At 40.7% G+C, this 22,123-nt stretch overlaps 1 protein-coding gene across 1 annotated transcript; it reads right to left on the bottom strand.

Annotated features, from left to right (window-relative positions):
• Positions 1 to 17: 17 nt before the first annotated feature.
• On the bottom strand, positions 18 to 19,748 carry LOC121744514 (protein CASP-like). Its single transcript, XM_042138077.1, has 19 exons — positions 19,269 to 19,748; positions 18,758 to 18,868; positions 8,812 to 8,990; positions 8,167 to 8,316; positions 7,338 to 7,426; positions 7,032 to 7,141; positions 6,788 to 6,882; positions 6,310 to 6,365; positions 5,027 to 5,192; positions 4,331 to 4,423; positions 3,713 to 3,841; positions 3,081 to 3,200; positions 2,779 to 2,859; positions 2,113 to 2,220; positions 1,859 to 2,002; positions 1,682 to 1,783; positions 1,229 to 1,308; positions 454 to 546; positions 18 to 360 (listed from the first exon to the last, which is right to left on the bottom strand). Exons 1-19 carry the CDS (start codon positions 19,369 to 19,371, stop codon positions 300 to 302), a joined length of 2,070 nt encoding a protein of 689 aa, XP_041994011.1. The 5' UTR covers positions 19,372 to 19,748; the 3' UTR covers positions 18 to 299.
• Positions 19,749 to 22,123: the final 2,375 nt, after the last annotated feature.

Here is a 22,123-nt window from a genome sequence, read left to right as displayed (position 1 = left end):
CCACTCGACCACATCTCTTGCGTTTTTTTACAATAATTTAATATTTGTTGCCGTAGTGCAAATTAAATATTTGTTTAAGAGAGTTTATATGAGCTCGCTGTGAGGCTTTAAGTCAACACTATTAACAATAATACTCTCTCTGACCAGACGAGCACAACCCATATTTATACAAGACATTACACATGACTTGACATATTCAATTCAAACCACTTTCCAGGCACCTAGCTACCTAAGTATTCAAAAGGATTTTCAGGATATCAAAAGTGAAGATTAAACCATCAAGCAACAAATAATCCAGGTCATTGAGGATGTGGAAGATTGACGACGTTTTCTGCGGTTAAGGTTTCTTCAGGTCCGTGGCTGCAGCGAGCATTGAAGAGAAATTAATATCACCTCTCAAAATCAAAGAAATTTAAAAGAAGTTTCGATCTGAAAGGATAAAATATACATTACCTAAGGTAGCTTAAGGCAGACATCCTGTAGAGGCAGGTGAATACCAATATGTGCAATCCTATTGTATAGAAAAATGCAAAGGTTCTTGCATACCTGCAAGATCTCATGTCAGTTGGGATAAGGGGATGTTCAAGTCACAGCTCATGACCTCAGACAACAGGGGTATCAGGAATACTATTGGACAGACTAATGATGCAAATATATCTCTTAGAAACATGTGGCAAAATTCTCAGGTTGGATTAGAGAGATTATGTTGGAGAAGGTTGCAAAGTCCTGTGGTTTAATATTGTAGAGGAAAACGGAAGGAAAGAAACTTTATAAAAAGCTGATGAAACAACCACCTTGGCTATCTATGTTTGTTGCACTTCTGAGGAAATCATATTTTTTTCTCTCTTTTCGTGAAACCAAGACCAGAAATAACCGCAGTTTGAGTGGCAAAAACTTTAATTACTGGATTTTTTTTAAATGATAATAATAATATAATGTCATAATAATAGTTAAACTCCAGAAGTACCAATTTCTCTTTCCACTGAAAACATAATTTTCTAAGTTAGTTTTGTCAAAATATTATCCTCAAAAAAAATGAAGAAAAAATTATGCACAGCAACATCACCATTGCAGTCGGTGTTTCAGTTTGCATCTGAAACAACAAACAGCGGATGTCTATAAATTGAGCAAGGCAATGGAGTAAGGTAACACTAGAATACACATGAGACACAGAATATGTTTAACCGGAGTTACATTATTCTTATATCCAAAAGATAGGGAAGCATACTTGTTCCCAAGAAGAAACCGCCCACTGCTGAGGGTAATTTTATCTCTCAATCCTAGTTCCTTGTACCTTTGATCTCTTTCCTGTTTTGCATTATCATGGAAAGTATAAAAAGAAAATCAGATAGAATATACATTAAAAAAGGGCACAGAAAACACATAATGTACCTCATAGCTATAGCTTTAATTTTATTATGCCAACAGAAAACGAAATAAATTTTGAAGTCTTTGGCAGCAACCACAAGCAGGAAATATAGAGTGCATTATAAATCATAATATATGGAAGAGGTCCGAAAAAATAATATTCAATTTCAATACCTGGTAAATTTGGAAAAGTGCAAAAGACCATAAATTTATAAGAAATGATAATTGAAAAGAATTAAGAATAGGAAGCAATCCAAAAGAGTAGAATAATACACACCACAGAAAACGTCAATTAGAGACAAAGATGACCCACCTTTTTTGAAAATGCTGCAAATGGATTAATATCATCCTCATATATCTTTTTATACTTTGATTCAACATCAGAACTAAAACCACTCTCCAGATCTTCAGCATACTGAAATAAGTACACAGATTATTTAAGATATGTAAATTTGGCTTGAAATATAATGTAGCATCTTAATGTCAGCACCTTCTTTGATCCTCTAGACACAACTTTCTCAGAATTATAATCCTGAACATAACGTATTTTCCCATAGAGTTTGACATTATCTGCCTTTGTTTTCTCAAGCTCGGTGGTAAGGGTTCCAATCTTCTCATTCAGTATTCTTATTTCCTGAAGACCAAATTAAGTTAACAATTTGAACAGCAGAAAAGAAAACTGAAAGCGTACCAGAAACATGTTCCAGCCCATGTACAAATAAAAATGTTCAGAGGAATGTAGACCTCTTCAGTCTCCCGCAAACGTGCCCGGAATCGATCACGCTGGTTGCATATCACCTTAAGCATAGAGCTTTGGTCTAAATCAGCAGGAGCACGCCTCTGTTCTGCATTCTGTCGGAGGAAGCATTTAGCAGAAAAAAGTTGAACAATAAGGTCACATATGTACATAAGCCACTTGATGCGACAGAAATCCAAAATTTTACATGCTTCTTACTCTAAACCATGATCATGTGTCCTCTTTAAACAAGATACACACATATCTCTACTAAATGGAGCTCTTGCAGCTAAGCAAGAAAGAACTTTAGTTTGAAACTTTATTAAAACCCTCCATCACTCTTTTAGGATAATTATTGTCTATCCACTTATGCCAAATGTTAAAATCTATGTACCTCAGAACCAAGTGCCAGCACATTTAATAATGATCAACTCTTTTAATTACAAGTTACAAAATCAGCATATGCTTTTTTCTGGTTCTCTGGTGCTCATTAAATATGTAGAATGCAACAAACAGCCCAAATTTCATAGACTCAATTAGAAACAATATTAGCTCACATCCAGAAAAAGTTCTGACAAGTGGGGACACAAAGTAGTAGATATATTTGATGCCTTGATGTCAATCATCCAAATCATATGTAGTTATGCAGAAGGAACTAGAATATCACAACTCACCTCGACTTGATTCGTCCCTCCAGATTCCGACAGGTCCCAGTCATTGAAGAAACCGCTCTTTTTATCATTGGAACTGCAACCCTGCATTTAAAGGAGTTAATAAGAATACTTGGTGGTGGTGACCTATTAATGCCATCACTATGGTATAAGAAAATTATTAAAACACTGGCAAGACAATCCCAACCCTTAGATAAGCAACACTCAGTGGAGGCTTCATACTTCAATTGGGAATTATTATCAAACATATAGTTGTAATTACCAGCAGTGCAAGTCCATGAGAAGAACTGAGAAAAATAACTAACCTTTAGTATATCATCTTCAAGTTTTTGTATGAGCCTTTGCTGTTCATCAATCTGTGTTGATAGGTCTTTAATCTTAGTTTCAGCTGCTTCCAGGAGAGAGGACTTTTCAGCAATTTTGACCTAAGAGTAAGGAGACAGTTAAGCCAACTTTTTCATACTGAGACTGAGCAATTCTATTAGTTAGCAGTCACCTCAGCAATCCATTTGGTGAAGTGAAAATTAATTGTATTTCATTTGTTCTTATTAGTCTCAAATATTAAAAGAAAATTAATTAAATAAGTTTCAAAATGTTGGAGGAAGAAAGATAGAAAGCCCAGATAAAATACCTTTAGAATTTGATATTTAACAACTTACATATACTCCCTGAATATAACAAAAAATCAAACTGGTTTTGAATGAATTATTTGGCTTGTAACAAGCTGAAAAGGGGTTTCTATTTTTTAGCCAGTAGAAATGTACCAACTGATGGCTCCTGGTTGAACAGGACCATCCAGTCTGGTTATAAATATAGCAACTTCTTTATGAAAATGATCTAATAGCCCCAATTTCATATTATCTCCTGGAAACTTCATCTCATAGTTAGTATGCCAGGGCCATAGTAACAAGTATTACGTCCTCAGACTAAGATGTACCTTATATTGAGTCAGTTCGTGCTCCATTTTTCGATTCTTGTCCAGAAGTAATGACTCCAATTTGCTCATCTCTTCACCGCTAGTAGCTGTTTCCCAATCCTCAGCTTCAATTGAATTATAGCCAACAGCCTAAGAATGTAATAATGATCTTACAACTCCAAATCAATAGAGTAACCTTGGTCATATTTCCAAAACAATATTCTATACAACATAGTAGGTATAACAATTTATTTAACTGAGCTCATAATTTGGGCTATCCATTTAATTTTAATAAAATGTTTAGACAATACCAAAAGTTATTGTTCACTAGGTCTCAGCCAAGATGTTCTGTAGAAAATAAGTTGAGAAGTATGAGAAAGATATTCACATGATAAATTTTGAGAAGCCAAAAATTTGATGCTTGTTATACACCTTGATAAAAAAAACTTTTCAGGCTATCATGGTTCACATATAAATTCAAGTTTTAGGTTTACAAAATTTGTTCTTCATGTTAATAGTTAAATGTTTCTCACTCCCAGCCTAAGGACCTTTCAGACTTCATCTAGGTACTCTCATTTACCCAGTCAAAGCACAAGAAGCTAATGTTAGATTCCTCCATAGTGGTCATGTTCACATCACCTGCAAAATTTTTACTTTCTTGCGCAAATCCTCAACTAGTTTTTCAGTTGGTCGCGTCTGAATCTCCTTTTTCAACTCCTCAAGCTCGAGATCCTGAGAATGTGTTACAAGTAAGAGATAGGTGAATACAAACTAAAGATATGTCAAGGAAAAATAACTTGAAGCATTTGCAAAGACAAATGGAAGAACGAAACTGTAAAGCAGAAAACTCAAGTAACTGGAGAATACTCGAATTTCGCAAAGAAAATGAGGGCAGGATTGTTAATGACAATATTAGTCCTAATGCAGAGATAGACCATAACCGGAATATAATTGGACTCAAGCAAGGTTGTAGATAGCAGGACTGAAAACATTACCTCCTCTACTGTCAAATAAGATTAGTGACAATTAAATTAATTTTAACACTGGTCATGGCTTATATCTGACACCCTAGCTATCAGGCAAATAATGCAACTGCATGAAAAATTTTATCAGACCCTGGTTATGCATGATTCATACCAAGAAACTGACCTGCTAGCAAATAGTCAGGTACAAGAACATTTCCTGCCTGCCTAGGAGCTAAGTGAGATTCAATATATAATCAGTTATTTGATATCTCTAGCCTCCACTTTCATCTGTCTCTTTGTACCCATTCAAAAACAGCCCTCTTAAAGAAGTAAAAAACACGTCATAAAAATAAAATGCAGTTGTAATCACCTTTTCATTGAGCAAAGCCTTCAACTTCTTAAGCTCGTTCAAATTATGTTCCCGCTCATTTGATAGTGTTGTCTCAATATTGTGCAGTTCTGTATTCAGTTCAGAGATTATCTTTTCCTTTGCACTAAGAGAATTCTCAAGTACGGTGTTTGCATCTGAACTATCACTGCAGCACAATCACCAGATTAACCGAAAGAAAATACATGACACAAAAACGGCACCTACAAGTCCTAGAGTCCAGAGCAGAAAGGAAACTTACATTACATAGCATGACAACTAACGAAGCAGAAAATGAGAAGAAACAAAATCAAGCCAGCATTTAACAAGCTCCCTCCCGTTCATAATGATATGGGTGATCACTATCAATTTTTCAGGCATAGGTAGAGGTGCCCACGGTTCCGGAATCGGCGTTTACGGTTCGGAACCGCCGGTTCCGGTTTTGGAAATTGCCAAACCGGAACAGAACTGCAAGGGTGTTTCGCGGTTACGGTTACGGTTCCGGTTCCAAAACATCCGTTCCAAACCGGCAGTTTTTTACAGTTCCGAACCGCCAGTTTTCGGCGGTTTTTTGCGGTTCCGGCTCAGTTACACTGTTTTTCGCGGTTCCGGCACGGTTTTGGTTCGGAAATTTTCGAACCTGAACCAAACTACAGTTCTAAAATCGACGGTTTTGGTTCGGGTAAATTCTCACAGTTACAGTTTCGCGGTTAACCGCCGGAACCGTAAACCTTGGGCACCTCTAGGCATAGGTTGATACGAATAGTGTTACCAACTTTTACCTTTAATTAGACAACAATATAAAGAATTGACCCATCTAAGTATGTAGTTCGATCTAGAGGGTATATGACAAAATTCCTATCTCAGACGATTTAATTCTTTAATTCCCTCAGGCATCAGTTCCAATGAAAAGCATGCCATTCCCCTAAAAGAAACAAAAAAATACAAATAGGATAAGGATCCTTTAATTTTTTTAAGAAACATCATATTTTCCTTATATCATGACCCGTCCCCATCAGTTACATGCTCAAAACCCGCAACGCCAATTACTGCAGATATTTCACTACAGATTCTATCATCCAACTTCAGATATGATTACACAAAAGTTTTAGGTTCAGCAGTTTTGATGTATATTTGGCATGTTACTCATTCCTTACCACTTAAAGAAATACAAAAGATGGAAGCACAATTTTTCATAATTTGATGACTTATGACTTGCGGTAGGAAAGACAAAAAATACTCCAGACGAGAAAATTAATTATGTATCCATTACACCAAAGACATACCTTCTCTTATGTCCACTCTCTTCATTAGCTGATTGTAACTGGGAGCGCAGAAGCCCCTGTTAACAATGCAACAGGAGCTATCAATTAGCACTATCCACATTTGAAAGATAGAAAGATCAAAGGAAACCTCATTTGAATTTTCTTGATTCTTTATCTAGGCATACACAAATAACACCCAGCACTATGCCACACCAATAATCACCACCATTTTCAATGATAGAACTCTGAAGATATGTAAAATTTTCCATGTGATCTTATGTATAGTAAATTTGTTGTCAGCTCAAACAGAGTGCCATCTAAAACATTCCCAGTAATCTTATCTTATTTTCACACAAAGTGGTATACTAGTAAAGGTCACCTCTGAAGTTACAAGATATAGGACAAACTATTCATTAGTAATGACATAGTTACTAATGAATAGTTTGTCCTATATCTTGAAAAAGCGAAAGCTTCTCACAACATAAGAATGTAGGCTCACCTTTTCTCTCTCAAGGCTTAAATGACGTGTCTGAGCTTCTTCAACTTCATCCATCAAAAGATTAACTTCTGATTGTTTCGTAGCTCTATCCTCGTCTGTGCTTCAACAAATACTAGAGTTACTCTAAGTACAAATGTGTATATTGGTTCAGGTAACATAATAAACAGATTCTTAGCTGCTTATTAGTTTGTGGATGTAATATTGAACAGTAAATAGAAGGCAGAAATCTTATAAGCATTCTGACCTGATTGGGCACGAAGTTCAAACAACTGGCTCTGAGCAAATTCATGAAGTTTCCGCATAGTAGATACACTTTCTTGAGCTTGGCGCAGTTGATCTTGTAACATTCGTTCCCTGAATTATCACAACAAATGGCATTCAACCTATGGGAATGTATAATAACTGATAGGTTGCAAATAAAGATTATCCTCAATACGGCGTGATATTTCTTCTACCACCTTTTTGTAAGAAACAAAACCACTATGTTCAGACCTTATACTAAGACATGGCAACTAAAAGTCAGCTATGGAGCTCATAGAATATATAGTACCTTTCTTTTAGAACTTCCATAGTTTTCTGATTCTCTTCGGCCAAATTCCGTTGCTTAATCTCAACAATCTCTTTCACTTTTTCCTCCATCTTCAAGATCAAGAGAGATAAGCTAAATGAAATGAGGAAATAAAAAAAAAGTGTATGCTAGTCATTCACAAAAAAACTAAACAGCTGCAAGCGTTTCTGGATAACAGACGATATTGACGTATGCCACTAAAGCCCATACCACAAATGATTGGAAGAGAGGTCTTATAATTGCAAAACAAATGCCAAAGACTAAAAAAAAGGATTTAACACAAAAAAATCCACTCGTTTTAGCCATCTGAGCCTAACAAAATATGAACACACATAATCTACCAACAAAGGCACTGAACCCATAGCTCCATACGCCAATGAGTATTCCTCTATCTACATGGAGGTCGAGGGAGTTGGAGTTTTCAGCCACAATTGTTCTTTGGCCTAACAAGGAAAACCCCTCACAAAATGCTTTCTTGAGATAAAAATCTCTTAAGATAAAATGAATGTACATATCTTTCATATGCCTTAGCCATTCTATGGCAACCTTAAATGAAAAATCCTATTATGATCGATGACTTTAAAATCATTTCTTTGTTAGATTTGAACTTCTCAACAATTACAATAGTAGCTTATTTTCCTTGAAGAATGAATAGTGTAAATCATGATCAACACTGATGGCGGGTAAGTCGGTAACTTCCACGTGTCCAAAGCTACCCAACTACTGCAGCGTGAAAAATGATGTGCAAGTACGTACTGTTGCTAAACATCAAAGAGACTACTTAATGTTGAACACAGAGATATATAGTGACCTGTAGTTCTAACTGACGGGTGCGCTCTTCAAGTCTTCTTATTGTTGCTTGTTGGTTTTTCAGGTGAGTTGATTCAGTGCGGAATTCCTCAAGCTCAACCTTCATCTTTCTATTTTCAGACTCCAGTTCAAACAACTTGGCATCCTTCTCCTGTATAAGAAGAAGAGAAGGTGTCAAAATAGATATAATTTAGATTAATTAATAACCAATGAGGTTTTTTATAGCAACATCACACATAGATGTGGATGGTAGCGTTGAATGGAATCCTGATTTAACCCAACATAAAATATAGAGAATTCATGTGAAGCATGCAAGCATGTTCAGTCTCAAAACGCGAAGTTTTATATGTAAATTACTAACCAATCCCACTTGAAGCTTAATGGGCCAATTTGGATCCAAAGTATACGGATTCAAACTAACTAAATGATCCCATCAGAAAAACTAAGAAAATGATTCCTGTGCCACCATGTTTCAAATTTTCAAATATGAATATCATGAGTAATTACTTCGCACATAATTTTATAATTTCATGATACAAACAATGTTTACCCCAATGTTTGGGTTAGGAACTTAGGATAAAGCATTAGTGTAACTGGATCCCACGATATAGGAGTAAATCAAAAGGACCGGTTCATAGGTACTTACTGCAACTGAGTTTAGAACTGGGTAAGGATCCGGAGCTTCGTAAAGTTTCTGGTAAATGTTGAGAAAAGCATTTTCCCCAAATTTTGCTCTCTTGGTAAGTTTATCAACCTCTTCTTGATAGCCCTTAAGTAAAGAGTTGAACAATGTCAACTTCTCTTCATTTGAAGCCTTCTTGAAGTCTGTTACAAGTTAACCTTCAGATGGTGACAAACAGTACTGTAAAATTGTCCATGATCTCGATCGGGACAAATGATCACTAAAATGACACAGAGTAGCGCAGGGCAAGGGATCGAAGGATCCAAGAATAAACTTTATAAAATCTGATCTGTCCCTTTACAGCAATTGACGTCCTTATATAGACATAAGAACCCTAACAGCTAAAGGAAACAAATAACTATTCCTAACATCAAAAGGAAACAAATAAAATAACTATTCCTAACAGCAAAAGGAAACAAATAAAATAAATACTAACAAAAGATAACTATGGAAAAAGATAGCAAAATAACTATGGAAATAAGATAACAAAAATAACTGTTGGGATTCACACACACAAGGCTTACACACACTCAATAAGATCACACACACACTCACTGTTGTATGAGATCACACAATGCAGAATCACACACACTCACACTTTGAGTATTGAAGATGATAATCTTGGAGAGAAAACTGGAAAACTCTTTATTGATTAAACTCTACTTTAAACTACATACACGGTGAGCTATTTAAAGCTCTACAATCAAGTAGCAACTGCTACTAACTACAAGAAGAATCAAGAAAGCAAGAAGAATAACCGATATATCTCAGCTAACTAACTGCTGCTCCAACGGCTAGTTCGGCTAGGTTGCTTCTTCCTTCTCGGTTCAAGACCGAACTCCTTCCTCGGCTCAAGACCGAACTCTTCCTTCTCGGCTTACAACCGAACTCTTCCTTCTCGGCTCATTCCAGCTCAACGCCGAGCTTCCTTACCGAGCTTCCTTACCGAGCTTCCTTACCGCTGAGCTTACCGACTTCTGCCTTCTTCTTCTCGGCTAGTTCCAGGCTAGTTCCAGCTCGGTAAGCCGAGCTTACCGAACTCCTTTCTAGCCGAGCTTCTTCCAACTGAAATGAGCACTCCATTATTACAATTCTCCACCTGAGGGCTCATCTCAGTTCTTGCACAAACATTGATCAATTTCTTGCAATGATCAAACTTGTCTCTACCTAGAGACTTTGTTAGCATGTCGGCCGGATTGTGCAAGGTGTTAATCTTAATCACCTTCACTCTCCCCTTCCTTTTAAACAACCACTTGCAACTGATCAGCTTCCTCTCCTTTCCATCTGTATTCAGCTTGGATTTGTCCACCAAAATCCATGTTTTGTTTTTGAGTAAAGACTCTATTTCCTCATTCATGGCTTCAATCCATCTTTCTCTGTCTTTGCTCTGCATAGCTTCTTTATATGTGAGTGGATCTGCACCATCAATACTTTCAGCTGCACACAGAGCATAATACACAACATCAGAGAACTTTGTTGGTGGCCTTGTTTCTCTTCTAACTCTGTCCCTTGCAAGCTGATAGTCTCTGATAGAGTCTGATATAGACTCACCAGCCTGGTTGCCCTGAGTTGGAGCCTCTTCTTTTTCTGAATCAGACTCACTCCCTGAGTCAATAACTCCACCTGCTCCTAGGCCAACCCCCACAGGCTCCACCTTGAAGAAATCACCCTCATCTTCATTGGAGTCCAGCTTATCTTTCAGGTATGGCATCTGATCCTCCAAGAACACCACATCCCTACTCACCAAGACCTTCTGCTTACCGGGCTCAATACACCAGAGCCTATACCCCTTAACACCCCTCTGATACCCCAGCAAGATACATTTCAGAGCCCTAGCTTCAAGCTTACTTTGCCTAGCATGAGCATAGGCTGCACACCCAAACACCTTGTATTTTGAGTAGTCACTATGAGCTCCATACCACATGTAATCAGGAGTTTCAGATTTCAGGGCAGTAGATGGGCATTTATTGATGAGATAGGCTGCTGTATACACAGCCTCACCCCAGAATCTGCTGCTCAAGCCAGAACCAAGAAGTAGGCACCTCACCCTCTCTAGGATTGTCCTATTCATCCTCTCCACAACACCATTTTGCTGAGGATTACCAGGAACAGTCCGGTGCCTCTTCATACCCTTCTCTTTACAAAACAGATCAAACTCAGCAGACAAGAACTCTAGGCCATTGTCTGTCCTTAAGCATTTAACACTTCTACCCTTTTCTAGCTCAACCTCCTTATACCATATCTTGAACTTTGTGAGTGTTTCAGATTTTTCTTTAAGAATATATACCCACAACTTCCTTGTATAGTCATCAATGATAGCTAGATACTACTTTCCTCCACCAATTGAACACACCGGTGAAGGCCCCCAAAGATCACTATGTATGTAGTCTAAAGGGGCTGTAGAAGAGTGAATACCTGTAGGGCTGTAGGATAGGGTGCCTTCTTAGCCTTTCCAAGTATACACTGCTCACAGGGGTTCATCTTGTTGAAATCTCCAGAGATCAGGCCCTTCTTGATGAGTTCTTTCAAGCTTCCTTCTGCTGGATGGCCCAATCTCTTGTGCCATAGCATTATGGAATCATCTGACACTGCATTGCTTACTCCATCAACAGCCTTAGCCTTCAGATAATAGAGAATATGCTCTCTGTCAGCCTCCATCATCACTGCATCTCCAGATTTCACAAACAATTTTCCTTGACTCATCAATATGGTGAACCCTTTCTGCTCCAGCATTCCCAATGAGATGAGATTCCTCTTCACTTCTGGAATATACCTCACCCCAGTTAGGATCTTTATAGAGCCATCTTGTAGGCTTAGCTTTACCTTCCCTATTCCTCTGATCTGACAAATATGATTGTTTCCAAGAACAACCGTACCCGATGCTTCTTGAAGATCATGAAACCAGCTTCTATTGGGGCACATATGGAAGCTGCACCCCGAGTCCATTATCCACCTATGACTGACCCCACTATCACTGATATTCATGAGTTGAGCCGGGGGATCAGCACTCTCCACACAATCAGATTGATTGTGTCCCTCAGAGGCCATCTTTCTCTTCCATGCATGACAATCTTTCTTCAAATGTCCAGGTTTCTTGCACCAATAGCAAGCTCTGGTTTCCTTCTGAGCATCAGAACTTGAGGGTTTAGAGCCCTCAAACTTCTTCTTGAAGTTCTGCTTCTTGAACTTCTTCACATTCAAGGCCTCTGCAGCTTGAACATTGGAGCTTGCAGAGCCTCTGTTGGCTGTCTTCTGGAGTTCTTTGGCCATCAAGGCTGAATAGACTTCTGCATAGGTGATAGGTTTATCTCTTCCATAGATAATTGCATCACTTAGCTGGTCATACGAGCTAGGCAAGGCATTCAATGTGAGAATGGCCTTATCCTCATCTGAGATCTTGACATCAACAGATCCCAGATCATCAATGATCTTGTTGAACTCCTCTAGCTGCTCAATGATGGACCTATCTCCAGAAAAACTATAGGCATACAGCCTCTTCTTGAGATACAGCCGGTTAGCCAAGGATTTGGCCAAGTAAACTTCATCTAACTTGTCCAAGATCTCCACCGCAGTCTTGGCTTCTTGAACTTCCCTCAAGACCTTATCTCCAAGGCACAGAATCACTGCAGAATGTGCCTTGAGCTGCATCTCCTCCATCTTTGCCTGAGCTTTTTCATCAAGCACTGGAGCCTTTCCTTTCTCCTCTGGTTTTGCAAGAACTGCCGCCAAGCCTTGTTGAATTAAAACCGCCTTCATCTTCATCTTCCACAGGCCATAATCATTCTTGCCTGTGAACTTTTCTGCATCAAGCCTTGCTGCCATCTCTGAAACCGTTTGATCCTCTGCAAATCAGCTTCAATATCCCTTTCCCACAGACGGCGCCACTTGTTGGGATTCACACACACAAGGCTTACACACACTCAATAAGATCACACACACACTCACTGTTGTATGAGATCACACAATGCAGAATCACACACACTCACACTTTGAGTATTGAAGATGATAATCTTGGAGAGAAAACTGGAAAACTCTTTATTGATTAAACTCTACTCTAAACTACATACACGGTGAGCTATTTAAAGCTCTACAATCAAGTAGCAACTGCTACTAACTAACTACAAGAAGAATCAAGAAAGCAAGAAGAATAACCGCTATATCTCAGCTAACTAACTGCTGCTCCAACGGCTAGTTCGGCTAGGTTGCTTCTTCCTTCTCGGTTCAAGACCGAACTCCTTCCTCGGCTCAAGACCGAACTCTTCCTTCTCGGCTTACAACCGAACTCTTCCTTCTCGGCTCATTCCAGCTCAACGCCGAGCTTCCTTACCGAGCTTCCTTACCGAGCTTCCTTACCGCTGAGCTTACCGACTTCTGCCTTCTTCTTCTCGGCTAGTTCCAGGCTAGTTCCAGCTCGGTAAGCCGAGCTTACCGAACTCCTTTCTAGCCGAGCTTCTTCCAACTGAAATGAGCACTCCATTATTACAATAACTAATAATAAAAAGATATCTATTAAGAATCTGGAGTCCCGGCTTGTTCTGCATCATGCTCCTCCACCGGGGGAGAACTTGACCGCGATTTCTGTAAGGGAGTAGGATCTCCATATTGTTGGCCGACATCAGGGTGGAAAGGTGATAAGTCAGCCACGTTGAATGTGGAGGAGATGTTGAACTCTGCTGGAAGATCCATTATATAGGTGTTATCATTGATACGCCGCAATATTTTGAAAGGACCATATTTCTTTTGCCGCAGCTTGCTATAAGTGCCTACTGGAACACGTTCTTTGCGCAAGAAAACCATCACCTCATCGCCAACCTCAAAAATCTTCTCCCTGCGATGCACATCAGCCTTATCTTTATACCTTTTGTTTGCCTCATGCAGCTTCTGGATTGTTTCTTCACTGGTCGCAACAATGCGCTCAGCAACCTCATCAGCTGTGCCTCTTGGTTCTCGGCCGGGCGGCAAGAGATCAACAACAATAGCAGGAACCTTTGTATACACGAGAGAAAAAGGAGAGTGTCCCGCAGAACTATGTTGCACGCTGTTATACGCAAACTCAGCTTGAGGCAAGGCTAAGTCCCGTTGCCTAGGCTTATCCTGACAGATAGAGCGTAACATGTTGCATAAAGTACGATTCATCACCACGGTCTGCCCATCCGTCTGTGGATGTGCTGTGCTGCTAAAATTAAGAGAAGAATTAAATCTTTTCCACAAACGTCTCCAAAAATGTCCTAAGAATCTGGAGTCGCGATCTGATGTAATTGACTTTGGAATCCCATGCAAGTGAACAATTTCTCGGAAGAAAATTGTTGCCACTGCATCAGCATCTGAGGTCTTTCGACAGGACAAGAAATGTGCCATTTTGCTAAATCTGTCAACCACTACACAAATAGAATCCATACCTCTCTGCGGCGTTCGTGGAAGTCCGAGTATGAAATCCATGGATAGGTCTTCCCAAATATCTGTTGGGACTGGTAAAGGGGTGTACAACCTAGTATTTTGTACCTTTCCTTTTGATGTCTGACAAACATGGAGCGGCCGTGTTGACAGTCAGCCCATGTAATACCAAAGTCAGCATCTCCTTCATAACAGTCACGCAAGCATGAGAATCCCACTACTTCTTGTCCCAATTGTAGTAGCAGTGTATGTCGTCTACTCAAAGCGTCTGCTACAACATTTTGAGACCCTGATTTATGCATTAGGCGGAATGGGAATTTTGGTAGAAACTGACACCATCTCGCATGTTTGTCAACGCTAATTCGGCGCTGGCTGTTAATAAACTTGAGGGCTTCATGATCTGAATAAAGGATGAATTCTTTCCCTACTAAATAGTGTTCCCAAATCTTGAGTGTGCGTACAATAGCATAAAACTCTTTGTCGTAGGTACTCCATCTTGCGCGTACTTCATTAAATTTCTCGCTAAAGTAGCATATCGGTCGTTTCTCTTGGGACAATACTGCACCGATGCCTACACCACTAGCTCACAATCAACCTCAAACACTTTCTGAAAATCAGGGAATGCAAGGACAGGGGCAGAACAAAGTTTCTCTTTCAGCGTTTCAAAACTGGAGTTAGCTGCATCTGTTCATTTAAATTTCCCTTGCTTTAAACAGTTAGTCAGTGGTGCTGCAATGGTGCCAAAATGCTGGATAAATCTTCTATAAAAGTGGCAAGTCCATGGAAGCTTCGGACTTCAGACGCCGTCTTCGGAACAGGCCAATTTTGAATGGCTTGAATTTTTGTTTCATCAACTTGTACTCCCGACGAACTGATCACAAACCTCAAGAAAAATAATTTGGAAACTAGAATTCACATTTCTTGAGGTTGAGAAAAAGCTGGTTGGCACGTAGTGCTTCGCAACCTCCGTGTGACTATAGATAAGGATATCATCGAAGTAGACGACCACACATATACGACCACACATACTCCCAAAAATGGTTTCAACACCAAATTCATTAGCCTCATTAATGTACTTGGCGCATTTGTCAATCCAAATGGCATAACCATCCATTCGTACAAGCCTTCTCTTGTTTTAAACATTGTCTTCCACTCATCCCCGGGCCTAATTCTGATTTGATGGTAGCCATTCTTGAGATCTAAACGTGAAAACCACTTCGAACCATGCAGTTGGTCTAACATATCATCGAGAGGGATTGGAAATTTGTAGCCTATAGTGATTTTGTTGATTGCTCGGCTATCGACACACATTCTCCTAGATCCATCTTTCTTTGGGGTTAATAATGCAGGAACGGCGCAAGGACTCATGCTTTCACGGATTTGTCCTTTCTGCATCAGTTCTTCCACCTTCCCTTTCAATATTTCGCCTTCTTGTGGGCTCATCCTATAGTGTGGTAAATTTGGTAGGCTTGCCCCTGGGATAAGATCAATATGGTGTTGAATGTCGCGTAACGGTGGCAAGCCTGAAGGGGTATCATCTGGGCCAATATCTGCAAATTCTGCCAATAGTAGCTGAATGTTTTCGGGTAATTTGGTAATTGATGGACGTTCTTGGCTAACTTGTTGCTTTATAACTAATGCAAATGTTGTGTCTATGCTCCAAAATTCTTGTTTGATATCAGGCCACGAGGAGCACAATGAGACCAGTTCCACAACGGGCTCCCGTTTCCTACAATGTAAGGGTAATAGTACAAATCTCTTACCTCCCTTCTCAAACGAGTATGTATTAGTCCTCCCTTCATGGCAAGAACCAACATCGAACTGCCAAGGTCGGCCTAATATTATGTTGCAGACATCTAATCCCTCCACTATGTCACAAATGATTTCATCTGAATAGTTACCTATGGAAAACGGTACCTTACAACCAGTGTTGTCAAAATGTCGTTCGGGTCGCTCGGGTCGCCCGGGTTGCCTGGGTCGAGACCATCACCGCCCTAACATGGGTGGGTTGATCGAGATACAGGGTCGCCATTGGGTCGAGTGGGTCGCCTGGGTCGCCCTAAACATATGCTATCTCTGATTTTCTCAAATCTCTCACATGTTTTCTGACTCTCTGAATCACAATTCTCTATATATATGCATGCACCACGTCAAACTTTTCAAACCTACTTTCTACACTTTAGAATTCGGCATCTTCACTCCTAAACAAATAAACAATTCAAAGATCTTTTGCTGCCACCCTTCATATATTCCTTTGTTTTGATATTTTAGACAATTGTATCAATTATTTATTGTGTTATGACTTATGAATTGTTTTGATATTTTGATCATTTCTATTTTCCACTTTATCTCTATTCACATGAATTGCGTCTACATTTATATTATTTGATATATTATAAACATTAGAGCAATATATTTATTTTATTTAATATTAAAAGGCAAAACAATTAGCCTAGATTTGTGGGTCTCTCGACCCAGTCGACTCGTCGACCCGCGACCCGAATTTTTACCTCATCGACCCGCTGCGCCCCGCGACCCTAACAACACTGCTTACAACGTTGAGCCACGCGAATACCTCCAGAAGTGGTTGCAATCCAACCTATGTTGTAAGGGTTAGGGTGTGGTTCCATCTGTAACTCAAGCGTACGAGCCACCTTGCCCCCAATGATATTTTCCATACTTTCGCCATCTATCAAAATGGTGAATATTTTTCCTTTTATAGTACGTGTACGAAATAGCTGATGTCGTTGCGTCTGAATGTCTTCATCCTTGGGTGCTGTCAGAAACCGTCGACAGACTCTCGCTAAGAGGTCATTGTCGGGATCGTCGTCATTCATGTCACCATCACCATCAGGATCACAAAATTCAGGCTCTACTTCATCAATTTCTTTTCCAGCCAGGTTCACCGTTCGCCTCTCTGGGCATGTGTTTGAAGTATGACCGGTACCCCCGCAATGGTAGCACTTCCCCATGAATGGTCGAGAATAAGGGTCTGGGTTGGGGCGTCCTCCCTGCTGCTGTTGTGCAAGGGTATTCTTAAAGCCTTCAGTATCTCCTTTCTTTTAATTGTTCTGATGTGCAGGCGTGTCTCCTGCTGTCTGTCCCGTAGGTCTGGTTCGGTCACTATTTTGTTGGTTGCGGAAAGGGTTCTGCTGAATCATCTGTTCTGCCTAGTTTTTATGTGTTGGATGCGAATCCTATTGCGAATTTGTGGCTTCAACCCCTCCATGTATCGAGCCACTTGCTGGGATGAAGACTCGGATAGTTTGGTTCTAGTGGTCAACCGATTGAATTCACGTGTAGTCGTGAACTGAGCGGTTGTTTTGCTGGCAGCGTTGGTACTGTTGAAATAATACCTGGTCATAGTCAGCAGGAAGGTATTCATCAACAATCATGCCTCTCATCTTCCGCCAAGTACAAACACGAGCTTTCCCTTGAAGTTCTCTGTCACAAAGTTGCATGTCCCACCAAGCAGCTGCGCCGGATTTTAGACGACACGCAACCATAGCAGCTCGTTTTTCGTTAGGTACCTCAACATGTTCAAAGAACCTATCTACATCCGTAACCCAATCGAGAAAATCTTCAATATTGAGGGTTCCATCGAATGAGGGAATATCAATCTTCAATCTGAACTCCGATGCCCCCTTTCTCCCAGTTCCCGTTTCATGATTATGTGTGATGTCGCCACGTGGACGACGATGGGCCTGCATCCGGATGTTTCTCCTTCGAGAAGCAGGTTCATCAATGCTTTCCTCTGGATTGTCCGATGAATCAGATGTTGAATGTTGCTATCTCTTTGATTTCAATGTAGCCCTGGACCAATTAGAGCGATGAGAACGCTCAGAATCAGTTGACTCGACCTCAGATGGTTGTTCCTTGCGTCCCACCCTACGGTAGTGGTGCTGGTTCTCCCTCCTGATCCGTTAACCCTAGATGACGAACCTACATCCATCTTTAGAATCTCCAGCCTTTGAGTTATTCCTGCAATCTGCGTTTGAATGGAATCAAAACGCCGATCGAGGTGTTGCTCCAAGCGGCACAACATCACGCAATCCCCCTCGGTCATGGATCTATCTTTGTGATCATGGCCGTAGAGATTGGAAGCTCCAAAATCGCCAACCATAACTGATACCACCTGACACAGAGCAGCGCAGGGCAAGGGATCGAAGGATCCAAGAATAAACTTTATAAAATCTGACCTGTCCCTTTACAGCAATTGACATCCTTATATAGACATATAAGAACCCTAACAGCTAAAGGAAACAAATAACTATTCCTAACATCAAAAGGAAACAAATAAAATAACTATTCCTAACAGCAAAAGGAAACAAATAAAATAAATACTAACAAAAGATAACTATGGAAATAAGATAGCAAAAATAACTAATAATAAAAAGATATCTATTAAGAATCTGGAGTCCCGGCTTGTTCTGCGTCATAAAAGCACAGTATATGTCTAGGCAAAACATGGAGGCAGCATGAGAAAGCAAAACATGATAAAAGTGGAAGAGAATACCTCTAGTGCTCTCTGCAAGCTTCCTACGATTCTTCTGACTGTTCTCCTGATTCTCTGCAATTCGAATCCCCTGTTCATCCAGGATAGTCCTTTCTTTCTCTAAATCAAAATCTGGAAGGATCAAAAGGGCATGTTGAAATTTAAATAATCACACACCAAATATCTTTTCAAAAGTGCCCTGTAGATATCTGTTCCAATAATCATCACAGAGATAAGTTCAAGTAGCCCCTTATCAGCATAGGGCTTATGCTGAATAACCACACAGGAGATCAACAACATTAAGAATATAGAGAAATGTGAATTGGTGAGAATTCAAGGGTACTTGTTTAGAAAAGGTAAGTATGAATTAGGAACTGTATCAGATTGAAGAGTCTTCTCAGGTTTACGCATTTTGCTACATTCTCACTAGCTACAACTACGAAAGGGAGAACTATCCTAATTAATAGAACGAACTGAAGAAGATAGTTATTTAACAAAATTTAGGTTACAATGGATTATATGTGAAGAGTACCTTTCCAGAAAGTAGCAACAGCAGATACAGGAGCAGAGGTCGATGATGAGTTCGGTTTTTCTCTCTCGGATCCTCCTCCACCACCACCTTGCAAACCTTCCATTGCTGATTACTGATCTCAATGTCCGGGGCTTTTAGTCTCCCCGATCGCCCTCCACCTCCTCCACTGCCACTTTGTAGGAGTGTAGGCCCTATATTACTGATCCCAATGCACACGAAACCTCAACCCTTAGAGAATCGAAGATAATTACCGTGATGATGATGATGATGATGATGATGATGATGAATTCTATGGCTCTTGTCAATTTTGATAACTGATCTCAATTTCCGGCACTCAAAACCTTAATGCTCAAATTAAGACTTATAAAGGTTAATTAAATGGTTTTACTCATTGTAACCAAACATTTACATCTAAAATTGGTTGATTGGAAAGCATAGTTAAGAAGATCAGAGTGAGAGAGAGAAGTTATGGTGGGGAAAGTGAGTGATAAATAAAACCCAGTAAATAATTACTAGAGTTAATTATGTTGAATAATCGGACTAAAATAATATCACTTCATTGTTCAATTGGTTTTGTCAGAGCATCTTCGATAGAGATAATCACTCATACTCTAGCCACAAACTCCACCTGTCATATCATCAGCACTAAAAACTCATCCTACCACATCATCAGGACAAAGAACTGGACAAGCAATAGTTCAACCATAGTCTAGCCACAATAAACAAAATTATAAAAAATAAATAATTAACAATCACACAAAATACGGAATTAAATTTACGACACAGATACGTGAAAATTCAATAATAATATTAAAATTTAAAAAGGTACATTAATTAAAAAAATTACATTACTTTTAAAAAAAACTCCTCCTCCACACACGAGCCCCCCGCCTCCTACTCACTCCTCGCCGTCGTCGCCGTCGCCGCCCCGTTGCCGCCGCTCTCCGGGACCCCCAAATCTGCGGCATCTGAGCCCGCGTCTGACCCCCCCAACTGTGTCGCGGCGACATTCAAATCAGCCTGCATACTCACGAGCATTGAGTGAAGAAAACTCTTCTCCTCCGGGTCAGTTGCCGCCTTTCAGTCTGCTAAGATCTTGTACATCTGAGCCCGCGTTTGTTGACGCGCGAAGAAGGCGAGCTCGACTGTCGACCTGCCAACAGGGGGATGCCGACTGGACCTCCTGGGACCCCTAGCGAGCCCGTTGCGCCCGCCTTTGACCAACTGGGTGAGTGCGGCGAGTAAACGCGGGAGGGGACGGGAACTCCTAAACATCCTCGGGGAGGTAGTGGGAACCGCCGCTGCTGCCGTCGCTGCCTTTTCGGCCAACCAGCAGTGACACTTGCCCGAAACTTCTCGGAGTTCATCAGCACCTCATAGCAGTTCCAGTAGGTGAACTCCTTATAAAGCTCGGGCACGGGGAAGGCTTTCTCCGCTATCCTCCTGCTGTCCTCGTCAGTTTGGCCACTGGTCTGCATGCGGAGGGCGTTGGTGTACAAGCCCGAAAATCGGGAGACCGCAACCCTGATTCGGTCCCTCCCCTTCCGGCACTCCTCCCCGTTGCGTGGCCTCCCCTCCGAGCAAAATGCCTTGTAGGTTGCTGCTATTTTAGCCCACAAGTTGACGATCCTCTGATTGTTCGAGGCGAGGCATCGCAAACACTCACCCACGTCTTGGACAGCGCGACGTTCTCCGCATCCGTCCACCTCCTCCGTGTCGGGCTCTCGTCATCAGCCGGCTGCGACGACTCGCCGACCACCCTCTTGCCCTTGCCCTTCTTCTTCTTTGGTGCGCCCCGACCCCGCCCTACTCCCCTCGTTTGAACGGGAGTGTCCGTATCTCCGAGATCTATCCCTAACTCCTCAAAGGAGAAAGTATCACACCCCAGTGAACTGCGTCTCTGATGGGGTCGATGTGTGCGAAGAAGCTGTCAAAAAATCAAAACTGGGGCGATAGACGTTATCCCCCCCTCCTCCGGCGTCCCCAGTATCCCCGGCTGCCACCCCGGCATCATCTGCATCCCGGGTACCCCCTGCCATCCCGGCATACTACCCCCGGATGCCATCCCGGGCATCATCTGCTGCCAAGGGTACATGTTGTAGTACCCGGCCATCGGACCCCATCCACTTCCCATGGGTACCGTGAGAGTTTGAGACCCGCTCGTCACTGGAGTAGACTTGTTGTTGTGCTCCATTTCGCGTTGTTGCTCTTGTACAGAAATTAAGATAGAGAGAAAACTCGTTAAAACAAGTGGTGCGAATGAAAATGATGTGCAAATCGCGTATATATAGTGTTTCGAAAAATTAAATTAAAAAAATAAAAAATGGACTGGCCGATCGCTCGCCGATCGGGAGCCTGCAATGGCGGCCAGCCGATCGGCAAGCGGATCGGCCAGCGCCCGGGAATCGGCGTGCGCTCGCCGTTTTCTCGTCGATTTGGCGCTTGCCTGCTGCAATGGTTCGACGAGCGGACCGGCCAGCGTCGGGAATCGGCTAGCCGGTCCGCTCGCCGCCATTATGGATGCTTTTATTCATTCGGTCAAATTGATTGAGCCACTAAATAGTAGTAAATTTTTTAATAAATAAGGAATTTTTATAAGAAAATATCAAACATAACTAATTGCTATAAAGAATTATTCAACTTGGTAGCATATGCATCCCTACCAAAGAATTATCCATTTGTTTTAAGACATACTAATACTAATTGTAGTACGAAATAACAATATTTAAGTACTTCAATCAAATACATATTTAAACATTTATCTAATTTGCCTTGTAAACAAGCCATAAATAAAGACAAAATATATTACTAGCCAGATTGGTTAATTTATAAAAGAAAATATTATTGCACAAAAT

This window comes from Salvia splendens, chromosome 8 (assembly GCF_004379255.2).
Source record: "Salvia splendens isolate huo1 chromosome 8, SspV2, whole genome shotgun sequence".
NCBI lineage: Eukaryota > Viridiplantae > Streptophyta > Magnoliopsida > Lamiales > Lamiaceae > Salvia > Salvia splendens.
Note: the sequence above shows the minus strand (reverse complement) of the source record. Positions and strands in the feature narration are given on the sequence as shown.